The sequence below is a fragment of the Podarcis erhardii genome (assembly GCF_964252035.2).
Source record: "Podarcis erhardii genome assembly, chromosome: 1".
Classification (NCBI taxonomy): Eukaryota; Metazoa; Chordata; class Lepidosauria; order Squamata; family Lacertidae; genus Podarcis; species Podarcis erhardii.
In genome coordinates, this window is record NC_138497.1 from 30,345,611 (window position 1) to 30,370,200 (window position 24,590).

Here is a 24,590-nt window from a genome sequence, read left to right on the forward strand (position 1 = left end):
GAAATGCTTCTGGCTTTTTAAATAAAGGATATTTTAAACATTTTTAAAAATTTCCTCATAAATATTATTCCAAAATTGTTTGATAAGTCCACACTCCCACCACATATGATACATTGTTCCGGTTTCTTTCTTACACAGATGTTTATTGTTATGGAAACCTCAGGCTTAAGGTAAAATGTAGACTGAAAAAACCTGTGTTGATCACATACTGATGGCGGCCATCAATTTCTCCACAGGGCCTTCGTTTTTCTGGAGTCAATGAAACAGACTACAGGGTTTATTTGCTGGGAAATCCGGTAAGGAGAATATACTTTTCGTTCCCCTAGGTGGGATGAGGGAATTTGGCTTCCCTCTCTTCCCTCCAGATAGGTCCTCTCATTCCCCTCCCTGTAGTTTTATGGCGCCTTTTGTGCATCTTTGTCTACTTGCAAGGCTTTCCCTCACAGGTGATCTGGTGGCTGAACCTAATTACTCTTGGATTGTATATCACAATGGCAATATTCGTTTCTGTGGCCATGAAGAGGGGAGTTCGGCTAAAAGCTGAGCACAAAGGTAAAGTAAATTTCCTACCTTCTGGGTCTGCAACCTTCTCTTCTGTTTTATAAACATTATGGCTTCCTGCTGCAGATCTACTTCCACTGTCCATGAGAGGACACCGAGTGCAGTATCAAAGGAATCATGATAGCAATGGGTGGAGTGCAACAGGAATGGCAGACTTCGGGCTTTCAGATTTCAGTGGCAGCTCCCCTACCTCTTCCTTTCCATTTTAGTCCTTGTTGCGATGCTCCCTGTGGTGCCCTCTCATCTTGGTGCCCAGTGCAGACGAACCACCATGCACCCCTAAATCTGCCTCTGGTAACAGCTCTCAAAGGTTGATTTGCTAGATTTCGGCCTAGTTTTTAAAGAGACGCTGTGGTCCTTTCTAATTGCAGGAGGCACCTTAAAAGGAGGAAGTCCATATAGTAAATGCTAGACCACATTCCCTTCAGTAAAAGTTTTTTATTTGTGCATGTGGAGCAGGGAGATGATTAGTGTTGATCAAGCAAAAAAAAATCCAAGAAACTTGAAGTGGAAAAGCTACTGGTACTGCTCTAGGTTTCAATGGCAAGGAAAATAGCCTGAGAGAGCAATTCCTTCTCAGACTTCATATTCTTGGAAATTCTTGGAAATTCCTGATTGGGACTATTCTTTTTGGGTTTTACTGTCTTCCTGACAGCTGAAGGATAGTCATCTACTGGGTTTTTGAGAGTTATTAGCTGCTGCTTAATTCATTTATTGGCTTCTCTGTTGCACACAGTGATATTGTTAATGTTTCATTGTCTAGTAGCAACAAAAGTTATGGGAAGCCACATTCTGAGGGTCTTAATCAGAATGCTCTCTTTAAACTCTGTTTGGAGCTTGTTGGCGAGGTGAATGTCCATAATACCTTCTTTGTTTCTGCATGGAACTGTGATATCAGATGAGGAAATAGCTCTCTTACCTTGTTTTCTTAATCTCTGCTGGTTTGGAGCTACAGCAATTGCTAACATACATGCTGGAATTAGATCTGGTTATTTACAGTGTAGCCGGGTTGGCTTGTCGGGAACACATTGCACTGGGCATGCAGCAGTAGTAATATTTTCTCCTAGACTCTAAACTGGTGAATTAAAAACACACAGAATTGTATCCAACCAAGTTATCGCATTCATGCAAGGATTTCCAACTGAACTCCTTCCTGCTGCCTGCCCTGCAATCTATTCTGGGTCCCCCCGCAACCCTCTGGAGCAGATTTTTGGGAGGTGGGAGGACACAGGGAGAAGGAGGGGAAGTTCTGTTGCACAATCAGAAGTTCTTGTGCAACTGGAACAACTTTTTTGGGTAGAAACCAAACCGTTTTATAAACTCCATAGAACTAGATTTCTGCTGGAAGCTTTGTGAACACATGTTTATACAGGTTAAGATAAAAAGAATTCAAGAAATGTGTTCTGTTCCAGAGCTTTCTCGAGTCCTGCTACATAGCGGAGGAAGGATTATGCTAGGATGGGTCCTCCATTACTTTCCATTCTTCATGATGGGCAGAGTACTCTATTTTCATCATTACTTTCCTGCCATGCTTTTCTCCTCTATGTTGACAGGTAAGTTTCATCAAGTTTCAACAGAATCAAAATGTTGTGACCCATTAAGAGTTTTGAAAGGACACGAGTGTAAAAGGTCATTGTCACACAGTTGGTTTAGGGTTAATGTTCTGAAAGTTTATTCAGTGCACTGTATCTTGATCAACAGCAAGACCAGTTTGGTCTACCCTTTGATCTGGGAGACTTGGGTTCAAAAGTCAGTTCTTATGGGGTAGCCTTGGGCAGCTTATTCTCCAATTCTTGTCAGTTCCGTACCTTTTGATATGGACATAAGAATGACCTATCAAGAAGATTTTTATGACAATCTGTGTGGTAAAGATTACATTCTACTGCCACAAGTGCTATAGAAATCATCTGTATTTTATAGCATTCTTTGCTTTGCTTCTTATGTTAAGGGTATCAGCAAGTGGGAAAAAATAATTTCATCTGGAAATACACGCCTGCTGGCCACTGTCTAGCATAATCATCAATGTTTCTATATTAGCTTGATGATTCTTTTCTGAAAGAAAGGAAAATTAAGTTACGGGTATTAGAATCAATATAGCCATGAGAAATTCAAGATGAGTGATTTTTGATCTTATGCTTCTTTCAATTGGAACTAACTTGCATGATTCACTTTGCCTGGTAAAATAAAGAATATTAGCTTTCTGCCACTGGAAAACTCTATCTGATTGAAATAGAATTGATTTATCTTGGGGAGATGGGTTGATGGGTTGATCCTGGGCTGTGACTATACGTATTGATGTGATTACTGATACAGTGGTACCTTGGTTTTCGAACGTCTCCGTTGACGAACATTTCGGTTTTTGAAAGCTGTAAACCTAGAAGTAAATGCTTCAGTTTTCAAACACGCCTTAGAAGTCAAACGTGCCATGCAGCTTCCACTGAGTGCAAGATCCTGGGGCCTAGCTATCGGCTATTGAGTTTTCGATTTCCGAACGTTTCCGAACTCGAATGGTCTTCTGGAACGGATTACATTCTAAAACCAAGGTACCACTGTGCTTTTTAGTTTTAGTGTACCTGGCAAATCTTCCTTTTTCTCTTTCTCCCTCAGGGATTACATGGGATGCATTTCTGAAATTTTGTGCTGGTGCTCTGTCAGCCAGCATCCAATCTAGGAAGGTTTACAATTATGGGATAATGGTGCTGATTCTGCTTAGTATCTACAGGTGAGAATTGGTTCCTGAATAGTTAACACACACCTGAAGGTTATTTTTGAGGGGAAAGGCCTTGCATCATTACCAAACCCTGAAAAATGCTGACAAGTAAGCAGGAAACCATGTAGGGAAGCTCCTACAAGACTGTTTCCTTGTGTGGCCCATTTTGTTGTCACCATAACGGTTCTTGATATTGACTAATGCTAACATTCAGCCATTGCCCTCTTCAGAAACTGCCTCTCCTGAAGCAGCAGCAATCTTAATTAGCAGCTTCATAATGGCTCAGGTGCATCTATCATTGCAACGTCCCAGGGCAAAGATGACACAAGCTTTTCTTTCACAATTTCCTGTCCCCTTTGATTGCAGAGTTTAGTGGACAGTGCATCTTATGTCCTCTATTTGGTTCGACCCTCTAATGTGTGTGAAAGAACTTTGATCTGCCTTGCAAGTTTGCCACCGCCAAAACAATTGAATATTTCAGGGTTCCTCAGTGGTATATCAAGTAGCTCTACACCTTATACCTACTGCACCCAATTATGTGGTCTACTGTTGTGACGTTGGGTCTCTAGGAATTTGATTCATGTTTAGATCTTTTCCACAGCTTCTACCTCTTCCACCCTCTCTCCTATGGAATGATAGGACCTCTGGCTTCTGATCTCAACAGCCCAATGGCAGGGCTTAGGTGGCTGGAAACATGGGAGTTCTAGATACAGCCTGGGGGGGAAAGGGAATAAACAAGAAGACAAGTGGTGAAACCCACTGCACAAGAGCTGTGAAGGATTGTTTCCCCAACAGCATTTCTGCGCTGAAGCAGTGGACTGTCAACCTTGAGGTCTGAGAAGAGGAGGTGGCAACTATGAAGGAGAACCTCTCTGTGGGTCCTAGAGCCCCATTTACTTGAACCTGCTGCTACTTAAAAGTTTAACCATCCAAGCAATATGTTAACTGTCCCACAGCCATGGGCTCCACAGTGGTGTCATTTTGTGTGAGTTGGAGGATGTGTGTGTTTTGCAAGGGTATCTCTCATGTCTGCCTGTCTCTGCTCATAAGGGATTTAACAGAGCTCAGGAAAGATCAAGTGCGTGTAACAGAGGAAACAGTCTTCTGAGACCAGGATAGTTAATATCCAATAACTTCTTTTTTTCATGAACTTAAAAGTATTTGTGTACATATGGTACGTGCTCCTGGGAGAGTCTTGTGACTGCTTTTCTAAGTTCAGGGACTTGGACATAAAGCATAAAGCTTTCTGCGATCCAGTGCTCTGTCTGCCCGTCACACAAAAGGCAATGAGTTGTTTTTGCATAAAGCCTTTGCTGTCTGAGCACAGACACCCATTCAGAATAGCCTTTAACAGTTACCTGGAAGATCCCGTGCAGAAATGAAGCTGCAGCATTCCATTCATTGGATTATCCTTTTGTTTAAGAAGCTCCAAAGCAGAGAAAGATGTTATTATTATTATTATTTAGGTTTCCTGCCCTAAATTCCTCTGACAGTGAGGAATGGTGCCTTTGAGTGAGTGTGTGTGTGCATGTGCGTGCATGTGTGCTAGAAGTTGAATACATAATGTTAAAGCTTGTGCTGAGAGCTGTGATGTCACTCATTCTACTAATTCAGTTGCCTACTAACACTTCTTCCTGTGGGGAAGCTTGTATCTCTTTAATGAATGTAGAGTGTGCAGAACATGCTTCTAACTGCTATGGTACAGGAATGTTGATTTTTAAAATATATATAAATGCATGTGGTTGTTTTTTTTAGGAGGAATTAACCTCTGTGTCATATGCTATCAAAAAAGGGAGGGATGTAACTTGATAAGCAGAATAGAGCTCTTCAGTTGCTTAGTGGGAATCCACTTCTGCAGCGATGTTAGAAAAGTTTGACAAAAAGGTTGAGCAAGGCGTTCCCCTGCAAAACGTTCTTTTAATTCCATCTCTTGTTCTCTGGAGCAAATTCGGCCTTGGCTTCTGTTAAATTGGTCCCCTGAAGCCTTCTTTTGTACATGACACAGAAATTGAGGCCACCCAGTAATTCATTTTAGTGTCTGTGTTAAAGCTTGAAGCCTGCCACTTCCTATCCCTCTGTGCCATCATCAAAGGGCTATCTCTGTTGGCATGGAGACGATATGCCAACATTCCCAGGAGAGGCTGGATGAGGCATGTTGGCTGCTGTCAGGCTGCCAGGTCCATTAAGAAGGGAAACACAAGACTGATTTAGCTGGTCTGGCTTAACTAGTTTAAGACTGTCATGACCAGCCTTTTAGTTAGCAGAGATGATGATGGGTTCCAGCCTTTGATTTTAACTCACTTGTTGACAACTGGTGGAAATTGCTGAAATGAGTTACTGGTTTTGATATTATTACCATTTCCTGTGGCAGGAAATACGCTCGTGTGGCTGACCTGACTCCTCAGATATTATATATAGAAAAGAAGGGAAGTCACGAAAACTTCCCATTATTCTGCATCTTTGTTGCTGGGAGAAACAGTAGATTGTAAGTACAATAGAAAATAAGCAGTAACAATACAGTTGATAATCATAGAAAAGCAATAAGATAGCCAGCTGTTACTAAGAGGACTTGGCCATCTTGTATTTCATGAAGCACTTGACTAGATTTCCCTGAGGTTAGGTCCCATCATGTAGTCACTGAACTATTCAATTTTGCCTTTATTAGTGGATTCCATGTTATAGTACTTTTCTACATCAGTTAAATATTAGCAACCGCTGTTGCTTTTCGGAGGAGGGAAACCCATTTCTTTTCCCACCCCCTGAGATCAACAGATATTGATCAAGGTAATATTTCTACTACTTAATTCAATTATTCAGCAAGGCTATCTATACATTTCATCCTTGGATTCTGCAGTACTCCAGTGGGTGACTGTTTATTGTCGCCTTCCCTTGCATTCTGAGAAATCTCACATCCCAACATACACCTGTATACCTACACTACGAGTGCTGTCCCTAGCTGAAAGATGCTGCTGTCTTGAGCAGCTAATTCTTTTGAAGTTTTTCTGACAGGACTTCTTTACCACAGTAGAAGGGGATCATGGATACTAAACACATAGAATCAGAATCTTTAAAAAAGTAAATGAGTGTCAGGCTTGCCATTCCTATTAGCTGTCACTCTATGGTACTGGTCTTCTAATACTATCTAGCTCTATGTCACTGTATGTCATAGAGTGACATAGAGCTTTCTAGCTTTGGAAGAGTAGCACCAATATAAGTAAGCAAATAAGTAGGTTCTGTGGGCAAGATCTGTGGTCTGGAGTTGTTTTCAGTGAATGTGCCTTAGCTGTGCAGCAGTTATGACTTCACTGTGGACAAGTGGCCTTCCATTTGATAAATGGTGTTGATAGGTGTGGGTGTCTCTACCCATTAGTGTATTTTCACAAATCAGTTAATGGCTTATAAAAGGGCTTTCATAGCTTAGCAACTCACCTATTCCATCACAGTTCTAATGAACGACCCCCATTTCTTCTTTAAAAACTCCCAAAGGGTATGGGTCAGATTATGTGTTTTCTTGAGTGCAAAATATCCCTGTAGAAGGCAGACCTCTGTGGCTCTGCAGATATAATTCATTATGTTTGAAGGGCAATAACATTTATAGGATCAAGTTTGCATTTATAGGATCATTGACTTCTCTACCAATGGTTGCATCTACATGGCCTAGACTCCAGATCCAGTAATCAGAACTGCCTCCCCTTCCCCCTCCTCCAGTGGTCTTACTGGCACCTAGAGAATTCTGTTGTGATGGAATATGTGCCTAAATAAAACTTGTGTCTTGGGCAGTTTTTCTTCTTCCATATTAATGTAGGACTAACAAGTATTATTCTACAGTATTCCTTCTAGGAAGGAAGGAATAAAAATCAGCAATAAAAAATTTCTGATGTTCTTCTTGTGGAATGACACTATGATAGCTCATTCCTCGGCAAGTACTGTGTTCTGTATTGCTTTGTCGTTCTGTGTGTTATGGTCAAGAACCCCATGTCCAGAGTGCGGCAGATAACATTTGTCAGAAACTGCACAAATTTTATTTACATAGAGTCCTAAGTGGTAGGTAAGTAGAACTGAACTACTCATTCAGAAACATTGGCCAGCCCATCTTGAATTGGATCACTTCAAGCTGAAAATGGAGGATCAGTCACATGTTTAAATGTTTCTTTACTTAAAAACAAGCAACCTTTCACATATACAGCTAGCATATCAGGTAGGCCTGGCTAGAACCCTTCTCTGTGACATGGGAGCTTTTTGCAGGCAGGAAGTTCCTGGAATGGAAGAGCATTTGTGCCACCCATCACCTCTGCCCTGAAGTGAGGACCGCGCCACATAGTGCTCCTGAATCTGTAGTTCATCTCTTAATGCGATTGCTTTGAAGGAGTGATTTGGTCTCTGCCCTAGGCATCTGTGTGTCTGTAGTGTCTGATGTAGTTATCCTACTGCTCCTGGGCAGCTTCCTGCATTACAAATTTGTCTTACTAATGCTGCTGATGTTGAAGTGTGTGTTTGTGTGTTCTATGTGTTTTTTGTACATTATCACCATCTACGCATTTCAGACTGAACCTGCTTCAGTGCACTGCCGTGTAATGGTACTAAATGGAAGGATAACTTGTCTTTGGACTGGCACTGGCTTTTGTAAAGGGATTGACTGTAAATGGGATAGAATTTCCATCATACTTTTGTAATAAATAGCCTTTCTTTCCAGTGTCTTGCTGATTGCTGATTGTTATTATTTTTCCTACTTCAGCCGTCAGGATCACCCTGAAGCGATATGGACTAGATTAGTGCAGAAAACACTAATGCTGGTCACGGTGTAGCCACAGCTCATGGCCATGCTTGCTTTTCCTGAGTTCCACCAGCAGGAATTGACCTCTCCACTCTTTGGATTAAAGAATGTACACATATAGGGCGAGGAGTTGAGGAGCGGGGAAATATATCTGTACACACAGATCCTGTGGCAGTGGTTTGCCATGCTATGGTGGAGTCTCTTTGATTCCTGCCACTTCTTACTGGTGTTTGATACCGGCCAAAGTTTGATACCGAAGGTCAACAGTAGCCCTTTTGGTCTACAGTGGAGTTTCTCATGACCCCATTGTTGGCACTTAGTTGCTATTAAAACACAGGTCTTGATCCATTTGGGAAGACAGTAGTCTGTTTGTGAACTCTTTTTCTGTTGCTTATTGCCCTTATTACAGCATCAAATGGATTCTTAAAATCAAAAGGGTGTTGCCCGTATTATAAAATGCAGGTGCGTGCAAATTGAGACCCTTGCTGTAGAACAGCAAGTTCAAAACAAGAATAACACTGATATAATGAGGTAATCTGACTGTTGTGCATCCAGCTGAGGAACCAAGCTGAGAGCTTGGAATAGTTGGCAGAGTAATATTCCATATGTCAGAGCAATAAAGAGGGCTATTGCAATATAGGCTTATAGTGAGAAACTTCATTATAGATTATTTAATTACTCACTCCAGAGGGAAAGTGATAGGATCATTTTAAAAAATACACTGTATATTGGCAAACTCAGTGATGGCTCTTCTTTGTTCTACTCCCACACACTTGCCCTTTTTGTTAATGGTAAAACCACTGGTATGATTGCCTAGAAAATCTGCTTTTCAGTGCCACTGAATATATGCTTATTATTGAATGGGGTAGGCTATCAATTCAGAAACGGTGCAGCTAGTGTTACCTTAACCAGCTGGTTTGTTAAATAGCCATCTTTAAAGCTTGAATGACTTTTAGAATCTAATGGTTTGTGTGAAATAAATCATGATTCATCCAAATTCTGAATGAGCATGTCCAAATACCGCAGGAAGTTGGAAGTAATCAGCTCTCTTGTTTGACATTTTCCACAAGGATGCCAATAGTGTCAATTTAGCAAGGTGCTGAATGCTTTTCCTCTCGTTTCCCTCTACTTCTTGTTGAGTTGGTGGAGGAATTCAGGTGAGATGGAAAGGAATAATATAAAGATGTTCATTATGCTACAGTGATGAGTTGGAGTAAGCTGAAGGCACAGAAATGTCTAGTGCAAGCCAATAGAAGGCAGGCAGTAGCATCTGACTTGGAGCTGGCTAGCTAGTTTATTTGTTTAAGACCTTTTTATGCATCCCTTCATATTGGATTTCAGGACAGTGAACAGCATAGAGCAGATCCAGAGGGGAAAAACAAAAAGAGGAGACAAAACGTTAGTGCATACTAAAACTTATTTGATTAAATTTATAAAATGTGTCAGTATGCCTGGCTAATAAAAAAAATGTGTTTGCTTGGAGCTAAATGACAGCATCATTGAAGCCAGGCAAACTTATTTGGGGGTGCTACTACTGTGAGAGCCTTTGTTTTTGCACCTCTTGGAGGACATATATGGAGATGGACTTTGGCAGATGCTATTTAATACCAGGCAGGTTGATAGGGAAGTAGATGCTCCTTCAGGTACAGTACTTGAGTTCAAAGCCATTTAGAGCTTTAAAGGTAAGAACTAGCCCCTTGAATTAAGCCTGGAAGTGAACAGGCTGCCAATTAAACTTTCTAAATCGGTGTAGTTTGGGTGGACCAGGTTTGGGTGGCCAGTCACAATTCTAGTAAGCTGTGTTCTGTACTCATTGAAACTTCTGAACTGTCCTCAAGGACAGCTGTATGTAATTCATTAAGGAAATGGATACATGATTACGCCAGACTCTCTGTGTCTAAGAGTGGCTGCAGCTGGCAAACCAGCAGTAGCTGATAAAAGGGACTCCATGGTAGCAGGCAACCATCATTTTTACAGCATTATTGGACTTTGCTGAAATGGAGACATACAGCTGAGTGTCATCGGCATACTGGCTGAACTTAACTCTTACATCCCGGAATTTATGGCCGAATAAAGTATTATCTATCTATCTATCTATCTATCTATCTATCTATCTACTGATCAGCAAGTCCTAGGCTGATGCTATTTTGCTTATTGATTTGTTTTACCTTGTGGGCTTATGGCCAAATAAAGTATTATCTATCTTACATCCCGGAATAAGCTCACCCAGTAATTTCATATAGTTATTCAAAAGTGGGGGTAGGCTGGAACACTATGGGATCCCTTTGCACAAGGGGTTGAGAAGAACCATCCCAATGCCACTTCCCAGAGCCCCATTTGCAGTAGGAAGGGAACTGCTGAGGCTTCCATTCCCAACTCACAGAGCTGGTGCAGAAGGATGTCAGGGCTGAAGCTATCAAAAGCTGTGAAGAGATCAAGGGGGGTCAACAGGGTTGTGCTCCCGCTGTTTCTCATCAGAGGTTAGCCACTGGGGATAGCTAAGGCAAAAAAGTTGATCCATTTCTGTTTTTCCTTACCAGACAGGAATTCACAGCAGTACACGGAAGAAAGACAAGAATGGTCTTCAGATACTAAACGGCAAGGAGCGTCCATCCCATTTTTGTTCCTTTCTGCTACAGGAATTTAGCTGTTAAGGCCTTCCTGGGCCAACACAGTTAGGTTTTTTCCTCCTCTTAAAAAAAACCACAGGCTACTCCAGGCATAGGCAGACTTGGCCTTCCAGATGTTTTGGGACTACAGTTCCCATCATCCCTGACCACTGGTCCTGTTAGCTAGGGCTCCTGGGACTTGTAGTACCAAAACATCTGGAGGGCCGAGTTTGCCTATGCCTTGGCTACTCTAAAGGTTTCTTATTAAAGCTAAGCATATTAAGGAACCTTTGATTTTTCTATTGAAATCAATGGGATGTTAATTCGCTTAACACTGGCCAGATTGTGCCCAGTGTTTATCAGTTTCAAGGTATAAGATACCTAAGGCACACTTTGGTTAGAAATGTTACAGCATCAGGAAAATTAAAGCCTGCTCTGCTGGCTGCATTTTCTTCTTACATGGTTGATGAACAGGGTCTTTAAATCAAATAGAACGAAGGTAAGTAATGAAATGGTTGAAATATGCAAAGTTTTTGGGTACTGTACAAATGGTTTCATGTAGGTCCGTCCTACTGATTCCTGGAATGAAACCTATAGTTCTTCATTTGATTCCCTTGGCTGAGTCATGCAATGCTGCCCTTTTGACTTTCATTTTGTAAAGTAATCCCTAGCTGCCGGGGCATTAGGAGACATTTAGGTTCACACTCTGTTCAGTGCAAAGGAAAGTCTTAACATGGCCTGGTGTTTTTTTATGGCAATGTTCTTGCATGGCTCAGATCCTTTGAGGTCATTATTGCTGCCCCACTGGTTTCCCCTTTAGCTTGATGGCAAGAGGAAAATGGTCCAGTTGTAGCCCTTATCATTTATGTAAAATATTGTTAACCTCAACAAGCCTTTCTGCTGCTTGTTATGCAATCACATTTGAGAGTAGCTTTGCTATATTGTGGCCTGCAGGGGATGAGCTGGAGAAGTTCTGTGAGCTCCTTTTTTCTTAGCCTGAGAGTGATATGGAGAAAGAACTGTCGTGGTGTCTCATTCCTTTCGCTAGGGAAGAGAGGGTGGGGGATCCAGCCTGTGAAACTGGCATAAAGATGAGCAAAGAGACTAGGGGAGCTTGATCAGAACCGCATTATTCATGAAGACATTCAGAAGTTGAATTTTTGAAATGGAAAGCAGTCTGGAGGGGGTTTGTTTTAATTACTCCAAAGTGCAATTGCAAAGATGGGAACCAGAAATCATCATGGTGCACTGTGAGGTCTCAAGCCAGAGCTTTGAGCAGGATAGAAGCTACTTAGTGCAGAAGCAAAGCATAGAACAGCCTTCCCCAACCTAGTGCCCTTGAGATGTTTTGGACCGCAGCTACAGCCCCAGCATGCATGGCTAATAGTCAGGGATGAAGGGAATTGTTTTTGTTGTTGGCATCCATCTGTCTTGAGAGACAACAGAGTGCGCCTCTGGGGGTGAAGTCAAACGGCTGCATCAGCAGCACCAAAGTGAGCTCCCTGGGTCACAAGCCTGGGCAGTGTGTATGGAGCTCCTGGGCTGCTCAGATGACAAAACCCCACTCTTGGCCTCAGTGATGTGGTCCAACAAAATCTGGAAGGCATCAGATTAGGAAGGCTCATGTAGAGGTAGACTTGTCCGTAGTCATAGTGACAAGAACACAATTTATAAGTGGTTTCTTGTTCTCAGCCTGTCTGCAACAGCACCCTGCTGTAGCAATTTGCGAGGCACTTTAGGGACAAAATGGCTCAGATTTGGGCAGAGTTGAATTACAGTTAGAGCAAGTCCATTAGCTAGGAATGCCTATTTCCAGCTACAGCTGGTTCACCACCTACAGCCCCTTTTGAACAGGGATAACTTGGCCATGGTACTCCATGCTTTGGTAACTTACAGATTGGGTTATTTCAAGGTGTTCTACATGGGGTGCCCTTGCAGACAACTTGGAAAATTCAGCTGGTTCAAAAAGCAGTGGCCAGATTACTGGCCATAACCAGGGCTGGCCCACCGACAAGGCCAGGTGAGGCAACCTGAACCTACGATGAAAGGGTTTCCAGCATTACACTCCCAAGGGGGTCTTTCTTCTCCCATAGATGCAACCTAGGATCCAAACAGGCATGAGTCATTGTGCCCGGCCTCCTTTCTGCTCCTCTGTCACATAACTCCTCCCCAAGCTTCTAACTCACATCACTGCACTCATTTTGAACAGCCCCACTCATTTTGCCGTCTCACATAGTGTTCCCTTTGATGCTTTGTATCCTCCTAATGGCTCAGCCCAAAGTTGTCACCTTACACAGAAGCCAGCTTGGCTGAATTGGCCCTTAAAACATGCTGATTCCACAGGATTAGCATTGTCCAGCACACAGGTTAGTGCAGCTCTGGCCTAATACTCATGAGTATAATACACGGGTTCTGGCTTATTTCCCAGTTGTAATACTCCAAACAGGACGCGGGTGGCGCTGTGGGTAAAAGCCTCAGCGCCTAGGGCTTGCCGATTGAAAGGTCGGTGGTTCGAATCCCCGCGGCGGGGTGTGCTCCCGCTGCTCGGTCCCAGCGCCTGCCAACCTAGCAGTTCGAAAGCACCCCCGGGTGCAAGTAGATAAATAGGGACCGTTTACTGGCGGGAAGGTAAACGGCGTTTCCGTGTGCTGCGCTGGCTTGCCAGATGCAGCTTTGTCACGCTGGCCATGTGACCCGGAAGTGTCTGCGGACAGCGCTGGCCCCCGGCCTCTTGAGTGAGATGGGCGCACCAACCCCAGAGTCTGTCAAGACTGGCCCGTACGGGCAGGGGTACCTTTACCTTTAATACTCCAAACATTGATTAAGTTCTAAGACCTATTAGACCCAGGAGTATGCTAAACTACAACATTCTGATTGAAATGTTCATTGTTGAAATGTTGAATACTTATCTCTACAGTTTTCTTACGTATGTCCAAAGCTAGCAAGAGGTGTTCTTTTTAGTACACAGTCCTATGCTTGTTTACTGCTAAATCCCACTATTAATTCTACTTGCCAGGTAAGTATGCATAGGACTGCAGCCAAACAGAGCAATCTGAATTAAGTTTGCTTGAAATTAAGCCCCTCTTGGTTCAGTTATGTTTACATTCTTGTGAGTGGATTTAGGAATGCAGCCTTACAGTACAATCTTGTGCTAGGAGTAAGCTCCATTGAATTAGATTGGCACTTACTTCCAAGCAAATATACATAGGCTTATGCTGTTACATAAGAGTGTGCTGTGGTGAGCTTAACTTTCCCCAGATTGTGGAATGTGGACTGAACCTTACAATAGAAAGCAGGTGTGGGATTCTACCAGTAACCAGGTTACCACTACAGGTGTTAATGCAAATGGCCTAGCTTTGCCAAACTGTAATGAACGAACAATACATGTCTAGAAGTATCTGATACCATGACTTGGCATCAGCTTTGGAGGCTGGGAGTCTAGTGTTCTGTAGCAGGAGAAAGTCCAGTGTATCAAAATCCTACTTTGTATATTCCGAGGCGAGGCCTGGTAAAGCGCCAAGGCTGAGGCCTTGTTCCATTAGCCTGTTTAACACAAAGTCGGATAAGATTACATAACAAGCCATTTGGGGGTGATGCTGTCATAGGTTCCAAGATGCTGGAAGGTTTTGGAGCATGCAAGTGTGTTCTGAGACCCTTCCACAATGTCTGCAGGTTGCATTGCCTGCTTGAATGCTCACTGAAAGGTGGGACAAGAGAGGTGTTTGCTTTGCTTATGACAATTCCCTTTAGGTCACCCTCATCCTGTCAGTACAATGGCAGCCATAGAAACTCCTCTGACACCAGACTAACAGGGAGCAAGTTTGCTCTATATGCAGCGGAGAGAGAGACTGGGGCTGTCAAGCTCCTCTGGCGCTTGTGTGCCTGGCAACGTGCTCATCTGTCATCTCCTGGGTGATGCTACATGCTGCCCTGAAGGTCTAATCAGCTCTCAGCCTTGACCCTCCTGCTGCGTGGGTTTGTTTCTGGCTATTGCTTTTTTGCTTTTTATTTTTTATTAATCTGGAGCTTGGCAGACTTGTTTATAAGAGGGAGGAGAGGCATTATCCCTCCCTTTTCAGATATGAAATGGAAATGCCACTGCATGGAGCTTTTAAGTGGCAGATCTGAAGTCTTCCTGGTTGTGTTCCCACACCCCAAAATGAAGCTAAAGTGTGACAATCAAGGGGCATCTGTCAAAGTGGCATAGCCCTAGCTGAGAAATCTCCTTAGAGTAGAACAACACATTGAAAGAAGACGAGCTTCTCCCATCTTCCTGGTAAAATGGGTCATTAAGTCAGGGTGACCAAGGTGGCCTCCAGATGTTGGACTGCACCTCCCATTGTCTCTGCTGATGGGTTGATGGGAGTTGTAGTCTGGCAACATCTGGAGGGCACTATATCGGCTAAACCCTGCATTATGTTAATTTCGTTTGTGTGTTTCCCTGACCTTGCCTCATATTGATTGTCTGTTGGGGTAGGAAACATGAAGAGTAATATCTCTTCAGGCAGAACTGAGGAGAGGGGAGAGAAAGACCTGGATGGCATGGTGGCAGCCCTGTATCTTTTCCAATATCTAATTCTGCCTGGAGGGGATTTCATGCCGTCGTCACCTGGGTTCTGAAGACACTTTGCACAGCGGTGCAGTGTCCTCGCCTTGCCCAGTGCACTTAACAGCTGGCCTGAGGCCTCCATGTAAAAGTTCAAGTTCATTCCTCCTTAAAGTGAAATGTTCCTTTTGCATGTATGTCCCTTTTTAATAATTCATTGGTCAGGCATTCCACCACCATGCAAAGAGGATTCCTAGTTCAGGGTAGAAGTCTGAGAGAATGATCTTTATTATTTGCTGAGTGACTCATCCCAAGGTTCATATTGGCTCAGGCCAGGCTGCAAATAATGTATTGCTACTGCCAGTGCTTTTTTTCCTTAAAAAAATGTTTAGGGGTACTCTCATTTTGACTCAAGAAAATCACCCTTTTATAGTTCAAATCGGGGAAAATAAATACAGTAAATGGACAAAAGTACAAAGAAGATGCATTACCTCATATTACACAGCTCACAGCTCACAGTAACCTCCACATTGGCATGAGGTTGTGTGCCTTCCCAATTCCTCTGTAAAACATCACACATCCACATTCCACACTGCTTCACACATTAAACACTTCCGTCTGAGACTCAGGAAACACCAGGAAAGGAAATGAACCCGCCATCGGAGGTGGTAACAATGAAACTGACCAATCACAGTGTTAGAGTCCAACTCCTCCTTCACACATTAAACGCTTGCTTCTGTCAGACTCAGGTAACACCGTGACAGGAAATGAGGCCACCATTGGGGGTAGCAATGGAACTGATGATTCACTGTGCTAGAGAAGAAACTTTGTTCTTAATAGTTTCTTCTGTTAGATTCACAAAATATTTAGGGGTATGCGTACCCTCAGGAAAAAAGCACTGGCTACTGCTATGTAGGCAGAGCCATTAGGAGAGCAGGCTCAGAAAAGAGCAAAGAGCCCAAGTTATGAAGGATGTTGCTCAGCGCAGCAACTGGGAGAGAGCTTCTGTGGCCAACTTCCTCATGACACTTCACAAATAGCTGCATTTGTGCTTCCTGAAGTAACACCTATATAGCCCGCCAGCCTTGGAGATCTAATGAATCATAACCCCACTCCTTAGTACTAACTTTTGCAAGATCTCTTCATATGAGAGTTATACCTGTTCACACTTGCTGGGATGATACACTTCCTGTACTCACAGGAGTCCAGTTTATAACCCTCGAGTGAGTGAGTCAGGCAGGCAGGCAGGCAGGCAGGCAGGCATATCTCAACGTTCCTGGACCCAAGGGAGTAATATTATATACCTGAGGTCAACACCTGTGTGCTTGTCAAACAGCTAAAAAAGCTAGATGCTCTACAGACAGTAAAAAAAGAGAAAGAAAACAGACCCTGCTCAAATTGTCTTACCATCTAATGTAGATGCTTGTTGGTCATTCTCGGGCTACTGTGTCTCTCTCTTGCTTACATGATCCTATATTCCAGAATCAAATAAAGACTAGCCAAAAGACCCAAACCTTGCCCTGGGATGTGGACTATCTTGCAACTCACTCCAGTTTCTGATTTAAATCTTAAATGGGCGAGCAGCTTGCAAGCTAAGGTGAGTTCACAGGTTAATTGATCATATAAATAGACAGTTGCCATAGCTGCTGGCAACGACCCTGAAAATGACAAAAGTATTAGCACTTCTATCTTGCTTACCTCAATGTATTGGCCCTGATCTGACTAAGAGTAATGGTGCTTATGCTGCATTTAAATAAGAGGGACAAGATGGTTGTGGCTACTTAGACCCCATTGATTTCAATAGGACTGAAGAGTGGCTAACTTCAGTTGGGTCAAGGCAGAAGTATTTATCATAAACCACATGAAGCACTTCAGTGAGGACATAAACTAGGTTTCTAAAGTACCTTCACTTTGAGATGAGTATAGCTGATCAGAGTTGTTCAGAGCAACCATCTGCCTTCTTGCAAAAGTACGGTAAGTGGTTTCTAGCTTTGCTACCAGCCTAAAACCCATGTTTTGAGATCCAAAGGAAAGACTGGCAACCTCAGTGCTCCAACTGCCAGGGCACAAAGTACACTGCAGGTAAGGCTGACTGTTACCTATCCATCCTTTGAATAAAACAGACTAAGAGACTTGTACCTCCAGACATGGATGGCCCACATATGGCCTGGAGCATCTGGCTTCTTCCCTGATGCTTTGTGTCCCTAGCCACCCCGCCCCCTTCTCCAACTTGAGGATGTGCCTACCCAGCCAACACACTGCCACTTTGCATGGAATAACTGCCAAGTCTGAAACAGTGGCACCTTGCTTGGCACTTGCAGAGGATAAGGTGCTGCTTTGGATTTGGCTGCTTCTGGCATGTATCCTGTGAGGATGAGAGAATATGCCAGCTCCAACATCCTGCAGTTGCACTGATCTGTGCCTGGTCAAAGGATGTCTTGCGAGGTTCACACATACCTTGACCAGCTTCTAATCTATTTGCAGACCATGCCTCCTTGACTTTGCATTTGGCAACCCCCCAAAAATGAACACAAAGCAGATAGAAAATAGATGAAACCCTTAGAAATTAAGCTTGATCAGATTTGTAAAGCTGCCGTTCTGCACGAAGGATTTTAATTTAATACCCCGGTAATTTGTAATTACACACTGTAAAGTATTCTGATGTGGGTGGTTCAGGTGGTGGTGTACGCTTGCCACTCGCCAGGATCTACAAGGTGTGACCTGGAAATCTACAAATGCTTAGGGGCTGGCAATCTTTGAGAGGGAGGAAGATGCCGACTTGAGCCAATGCCATTTGCAGGAGGTTTGTTTGATTGTCTCTGCTTATAGTCTTGAAGGTGAAATGTCCAAAGAGATCAGAGAACTTTTATTATAGGCCATTTTGTGCTTCACATCCTGTGTAGGGCATACTCTCATTGTAGGCCTTAAGAGAAGGACAGAAGAATGATAAAAGACTGGACACCCCAAGGGAGGTGAGACTCTGTAGTATCTACCCTAGACCCAGCTTGGAGAGGGGGACAAAATGGCCATTGGAAATCACATAATATGTTGCCATTTATTTTCATAAGGTTATGTTCCTTTCCCCTGCTCTCAGGTGTAAGAAATAAATCTGTCCCCTTTTCAGGCGGAAGAGGAAAATCCAGATACCTTCTTGTTCTTAGTCTTGTAGCTTCTCATCGACCCTTTCCCCTGCAACCTAGCACAGCAAAGCACATTGAGCCAATAAATAACACTGTCAGAGGAGAAATTGGAGACCAGATATGAGACTGCAGTAGCCAATGGGGTGCCTCCACAACAGTATCAAACAGGAGCAGTCCATCTGAGCAATGAGAACTTTCATTTTGTGCCTTAAGACGCGCAACTGTCCATAACTTTTGCCACTTTGGGGAGTAGGGGAACTGAAGTCTGCCCCAGGCATGGATACAAATAGTTATAACACTCCTCTCACCCACCTCATCTCTTCCAAGATGCAATCTGTTTTGAGTGGAGGGACATTGACGTTATCTCAATGTTTTTCCCAGCTCTCAATATTCTGCCCAAATGTGAATGACATCTGCAACTAGAGCACATAGGAATGACACAACATATTCTGGTGAGATGTTCCTGAAAAGAAAATTGGATCAGTTGATTTGTTTACTGTTGAGAAATTGAGCCCTTGAAATATGTATGCACTACGGTATTTGCAAGTGATGGTGCCAAGAGTATATTTTGTCATTTAAATTTGAACATTTTTTTTTGTAAAGAGTGAGAGGGAATGTGTGAATCTGCCACAGTATGCAAGAGGTTTGTAGGTGCCTTCCTCACTTAGTACCAATCCTATTTCACAGGGCTGTTATGGGGACCAATTATAAAGTCCCTTGTGCAGTAAGAAGTGCCTCAGCTGTTAGGTTTTGAATTAAAAACCTAAAATTTCTCTAGGTGGCCATTTGAGCTACTGACCTGATCCCAGACTCCGGATACAATCGTAAATGATGTGGATATCTGTTGGAGCTTCTCATTTCCTGTTTGTAAATAATAGAGAGCAAAAGCTTTTCAAAGCCAGCTGCTGGCTTGTAATGAAAATAATAGTTTTGCTGTAGGGAAATGGAGCCATTTAAATGTTTGTGCTCCATTCGCAATTCAAGGCACTACAAGGGTCATCAAGTCCCACTTCCTTCATTGCAGGAATCTTGTGTGTGTGAGAGTGTAAATATATATATAGAGAGAGAGAGAGAGAGAGAGAGAGAGATGTTAAATGGCTTTTAATAATGGTTTCTGGGTTACAAAAGTACATACAAACACAGGAATCTTTTGCCCAACGTGGAGCTCAAACTCTTGACCCTGAGATTAAGAGTCTCATGCTCTACCGACTGGTTGCTCTTACTCTGTATGAAATTTTCCACTCAGACTGTCATTTTTGATACTAAAGCACTGTGCTTCACTAGATAACTTGAGAGGCTGTTGACCCTCTTGTAAATATATATGGGGTCAAGCTTCTATTTGCATATGAAATGGGAACATGCTGCCTTCAGAATGCATTCCAACTTCCATTATAATTAGGAAGCCTAAGTGGATATTTTGTGCTTACTGATTCTGCTCTGTTTTATTTCTGAATTACCCACCTTGAGCCCTTGGGAAGGTGCCGTGGTACAGAAGTTTGAATAAGGCTGTGTGCACAGTCCTGTTTACGCTGCATCCAGCTTGCTCCCACCAGTGGTTGGAGAAGCGATGTTAGTCACAATCCATACCTATCCTGATGTTTCGTATGAAAAACTCTGGGTTTTTTATACGTTTCCCCTAAGCCAAATTCAATCTGAACTGAGAAAAATAGCAACCCAGCTGTGTTTTAAGCTGCTAATATGTACACAGTCTAAATAAACAACCCTTTAAAATAATCTGATTTGAGAGAGAGAGAGTAGCCAATAGTTGACTACCTTGGTTCTTGGAACTGAGAATGGCTCTGAAATCTGACAATGCAAAGAAAGAGAAGTAACGACAGACAGACAGACAGACAGACAGACAGACAGACAGACAGACAGACAGACTACCTTTTCATTTAACAAAGGAGTGCTCAAGGTAGCTAACATCCTACGAGATACAATAAAACAAGCAACAATTAAATGTTAAACTGAAGCAGCACCAAGCTGGCCAATTAAAACAGGTTAGAGTACAAAACTTAATGGAAAACCCAATGGAAAAACAAAATGGTCTTACTCTAATAAATATGTAATGGCATTAGTGGTTGGGTTGTTCAAACAGCTAGCCAAATTCCTTGCCCAACTTGGTGTCTTCCCCAACTTGGTGTCCTCCAGATGTTTTGACTACAACTCCCATCAGTCTCAGCTAGCACAGGTGACCTGCCTTGGAACAATGAGAGTTGTAGTCCGAAAAAATCTATAGGGAACCAAGTTGGCAAAGAATGCCATGTGGTTTCTGTAACTGCACCTTTTCATATACATTTTATGTGGGCAGGTTCAAGAATTTTTTGGTCTGCATCAACTGAGAATAATGTAAACTCTGATGCAACTAGGTTTTAAAATGGCACATTTGTCTTGGTAAAACCAATACACTTCCATGCAGGAGTTTGCAAGATTTTTAACATAACTTTTGCAAATATGATTCTCTTTCTCTGAATTTTTTTCCAGTCTTTCTTTTTGTTTAAATATTTTTGCCTCATTGCTTCCTCTTTCTAAAGCTCCATCCCTGGTGCCTGGAGCAACAGAACATTTTAAAGTAAGAGCTTTCACTTAATCTTAATGATAGAAGCTGAGAGCTTTGAATAGATTTGATGTAGTTTAAAAGCCATTATTAAATGCTTGCTTTGCCTTGTACAATGGGTTCTGTTTGCCTTAAATTAAATGTGTTGTAATGTTCCCATTTATATCTTCCAGGCATGTAGAGTACCCACACAATGATTGCACTGGGATTTATTTATTTTATTCTATATTTTTGGCCCACTTTTTGAGACATAAATCCTCTCCCATAGCAATTAAAATTCACTACACAATGAATTTTACCTAAATGGAAATCTGATACATGCCCTTCTCTCAAGCCCATAAGCTTTTAAAAAACAATATAATGACCTAGATAATAATGCTGTGTCCAGAATTGCTTGCTGGTGGGCTTATTCAGTCATAACCAGTTCTGAACCTTAACTCTACAGGCATGGGCATAGCCAGGATTTTTGTTTGGGGGAGGGGGCAGAACCTCAGTTATGTATTGAGGTTTATTGATTTAGGGGGGCAGCTGCCCCTCCCCCCCTGGCTACACCCATGTCTACAGGTGTGTGGTCGTGCTAACGGATCAGGACCTTAAGCTGTGAGGCTGCTCCAGCCAGGGCCTTCTTAACCGTTGGTGCTAGGGGTGCACGGCACCTGGGTGCCGGGCTCTCAGGGGCGCCAGGCCTAGAGTCCGGGGCTGAGTGTTGGAGTCCAGGGAAGAGCCGCCAACAGCTGAGTGGAGCAGAGTGCGTCAGAGCATCGCGGGCGGCTCTTCCCCAGACTCCAGTGCTCACCCCCGAACTCGTGCTTTGCCACCTCTCTGCTCCGCTCGGCTGTCGGCTCTTGCTGCAGCTGCATGGTGGCCAACTGTTTTGATCGCGCCCGGAGCGGTGTATAACGTTGTGGGCGCTGCGCGACGCATCCTGTTGCATGCACCAAGCTGCAGGTTCCTTTGCTGGCTTTTCCGCTGTTGGCGCATGCTCCTAGTGCCGCCCAACGTGGGGTGCCAGCGCAGAACGACAGGGAATGCAAGCGGCAGCAGAGGAAACATCTCCGGACGGGATCTGCCGTGCACCAACGGCAGCAACAAAACCCGACGAATAGGAGTGCACAGATCACCTAGGGGCATCGGGCAGATCTTTGCACCCCAGCGCCGCATATGCTTAAGATGGCCCTGGCTCCAGCTTTAACAGAATCAGCGCCTGAGTTTTCTAAACACAATGCTTCACCTTCGGTTTGCTGCTACCTCTCTTTCATGTAGAAGAAAGGCAAGGGAACACACAAGCAGAGTCCCAAACTAATATGATGTCTGTTCATCCATATATAATTTTTAAAGTTTAATACAGGACTCCTTTCCAACTTCAGTGTTCCCCTCTTAGGAATGTTATAGCCCATGGGTGTCATAAGCAAGCAGTCATAAGATCCACTGGCAAACCTGAGGCTTTTTCATAACTTGGGGCAAAACAGCAATCTTAAACAATGAAGGGAGGTTTGTTTAAGGAAAAGCAAATAGAACATAAAATCAGACCCATAAAATAAAACACAAAACAGTCCACTAGTTTAGCCGGCCCTGGAGGGGCTGGGGGATGTCATGGTAAGGGAGGCATCTTTTTTTAAAAAAAGACATTACTACTACATTGGCAGTACGTGTTGTTCCTCTCAGCCAGAGAACAAAGCAACTGTCTTGTAAAAGAGGGTCTCTCTTGCAACAGCATTAGGCCATGTGGGCTCCAAATACGTCTCTGTACCATACATACTATACTTGCACTCGTCTCCCATTGCATGGCTTTCATTCGCTGTTTCCCAAGGTTCTAAAGGCAGGGGAAGAAGGAGAGGAATATTGCCTGTAGTGAATGACTGGAGGGAATGTATTTATGGGGAAGGGGATGAGAAGGGTCTCGTGTGTGACACCTTTAGTCTGCTGGTAACTATAGGGAAAAGAAAGGAGGAATTGGGGAAGAGAACGTTGGAGATGGCTGGGTGTAAAGGTGGCATTTGGAGGAATGAAAGAGAATATAGAAGATAGTGTAGAAGGTAATAATAATAATAATAATAATAATAATAATAATAAATTTTATTTATACCCCGCCCTCCCCAGCCAAGACCAGGCTCAGGGCGGCTAACACCAGATATAAAACAATTGATTGAAATACAACTTTAAAAACAAGATTAAAATACAACATTAAAATGCAGCCTCATTTCAGCAAAAACTCAAAAACTTTTTTTGGGATGAAAACGTCAAGTCTTCACCAAGGCTAACTATCCAGTGGTCTTACGTGGGCCAGAAAAAAAGCCAGGGAAAGGACCAGAGGCGGAGGAAGGTGGGGGTGGTCCATCCCAGGTGTCATCGCTGAGGGGGTGACATTTGGCACACCACCTGCCCGCAACTCTCAAGCCAACCCCAAGCCTTCGGGGGAAGGGGGGAGCTGCGGCGCTTTGCTGGCAGCATCCCACTTCCCCCTTCATTTTGATACCTGGGGGAGGCTTTGGGAGTATTGGGCTGGTGGCGTGCCGAATGTCCGCCATCGGCTTGCTTCGCCCCCGGCTGCAGGGTGCGCACGCCACTCCGTGCACCCAAGCAGCTATCCCATGCCTGGGAGGGCACCCTCTGTGCTCTGCCCCCCTCAGGAGCGCCCCACACCCCTCAGGAGCATGCCCACCCTGGGCAGCGCAGGCGTATGCTCCACTGCTGGGTAGGACACATTTAGGACTCTAGGAATGGGGGTGTGGGGATTCTGGAGATGGTGTGGAATTGGGGTGGAGGCAGGTGGAAGTCAGTGGTGTTGAAGGGGCATTTGCACTGCTGTGAAGGAGCAAGCGTTGCATTGGGCAAAATAAAGGGGAATGTGTCTGTGGCCCCCCCTTGCTGTACTTAAATTTCTCCTGCTTCCATTCCAGATGGGTGGGTAAAGGTAAAGGGACCCCTGACCATTAGGTCCAGTCGCAGACGATTCTGGGGTTGCGGTGCTCATCTTGCTTTACTGGCCAAGGGAGCCAGCGTTTATCCGCAGACAGCTTCCGGGTCATGTGGCATGATTAAGCCGCTTCTGGCAAACCAGAGCAGTGCATGAAAAGCCGTTTACCTTCCTGCCGGATTGGTACCTATTGATCTACTTGCACTTTGATGTGCTTTTGAACTGCTAGGTTGGCAGGAGCAGGGATCGAGCAATGGGAGCTCACCCCGTCGCGGGGATTCAAACCACCAACCTTCTGATCAGCAAGCCCTAGGCTCTGTGGTTTAGACCACAGCACCACCCGCATCCCATGGGTGGGTATAAATAATAAAATGATAGTAATCATCATCATTATTATACTTCAGCTACCTCATATGAGAGAGATGAAGGATGCAGAACCTCAAATGTTCCATAGTACCCTCACACAATGCATTTCTCTCCTGGTGTTTACTTCAATGTGAAGTTCTAGATTTGGTGTTGTAATTCAGAGTGGAAATTTTATGAAGAAGCAGACCACCACCCACATATGTGCAACATCCATCAACTGAACTTAACTGTGACTGAACAAGGCAACTGACAGGCTTGCACTGAAGAGTCTGTTCGTCTTAAACATGTATTGTCATGGAGTGGGTGGGTGTGCAAAGGGGACTGCAGAACAGGAGAGGAAAGGAGGCGCAGAAATGTGACTGGTCTGTGTGCAAAGGGGACTCTCAAAAAAGGAAGGGGAAGGAAAGGGG

At 43.7% G+C, this 24,590-nt stretch overlaps 1 protein-coding gene and 1 long non-coding RNA gene across 8 annotated transcripts in view; one reads left to right on the plus strand and one right to left on the minus strand.

Annotated features, from left to right (window-relative positions):
• Positions 1-18,765, plus strand: part of POMT2 (protein O-mannosyltransferase 2) — a 44,641-nt gene extending 25,876 nt beyond the window's left edge. For 3 of the 7 annotated variants that reach the window (XM_081860760.1, XM_081860754.1, XM_081860759.1), the window contains exons 17-22: positions 237-296; positions 447-552; positions 1,974-2,114; positions 3,169-3,283; positions 5,643-5,756; positions 8,007-8,403. In XM_081860760.1, the coding sequence (XP_081716886.1) occupies positions 237-296; positions 447-552; positions 1,974-2,114; positions 3,169-3,283; positions 5,643-5,756; positions 8,007-8,076 (606 nt within the window). In that variant the 3' untranslated portion in view covers positions 8,077-8,403. Of the gene's footprint in view, positions 1-236; positions 297-446; positions 553-1,973; positions 2,115-3,168; positions 3,284-3,872; positions 7,967-8,006; positions 8,404-10,585; positions 10,778-18,721 lie in introns of those variants that run through there. The other 4 variants (XM_081860756.1, XM_081860755.1, XM_081860758.1 and 1 more) reach the window with 4 other exon arrangements.
• LOC309345460 lies at positions 13,510-20,850 on the minus strand. The gene is made up of 3 exons (XR_014158240.1): positions 19,802-20,850; positions 18,653-18,803; positions 13,510-18,123 (listed from the first exon to the last, which is right to left on the minus strand). It is a non-coding gene; the product is annotated as an uncharacterized lncRNA (long non-coding RNA).
• Between the last annotated feature and the right edge of the window lie 3,740 nt (positions 20,851-24,590).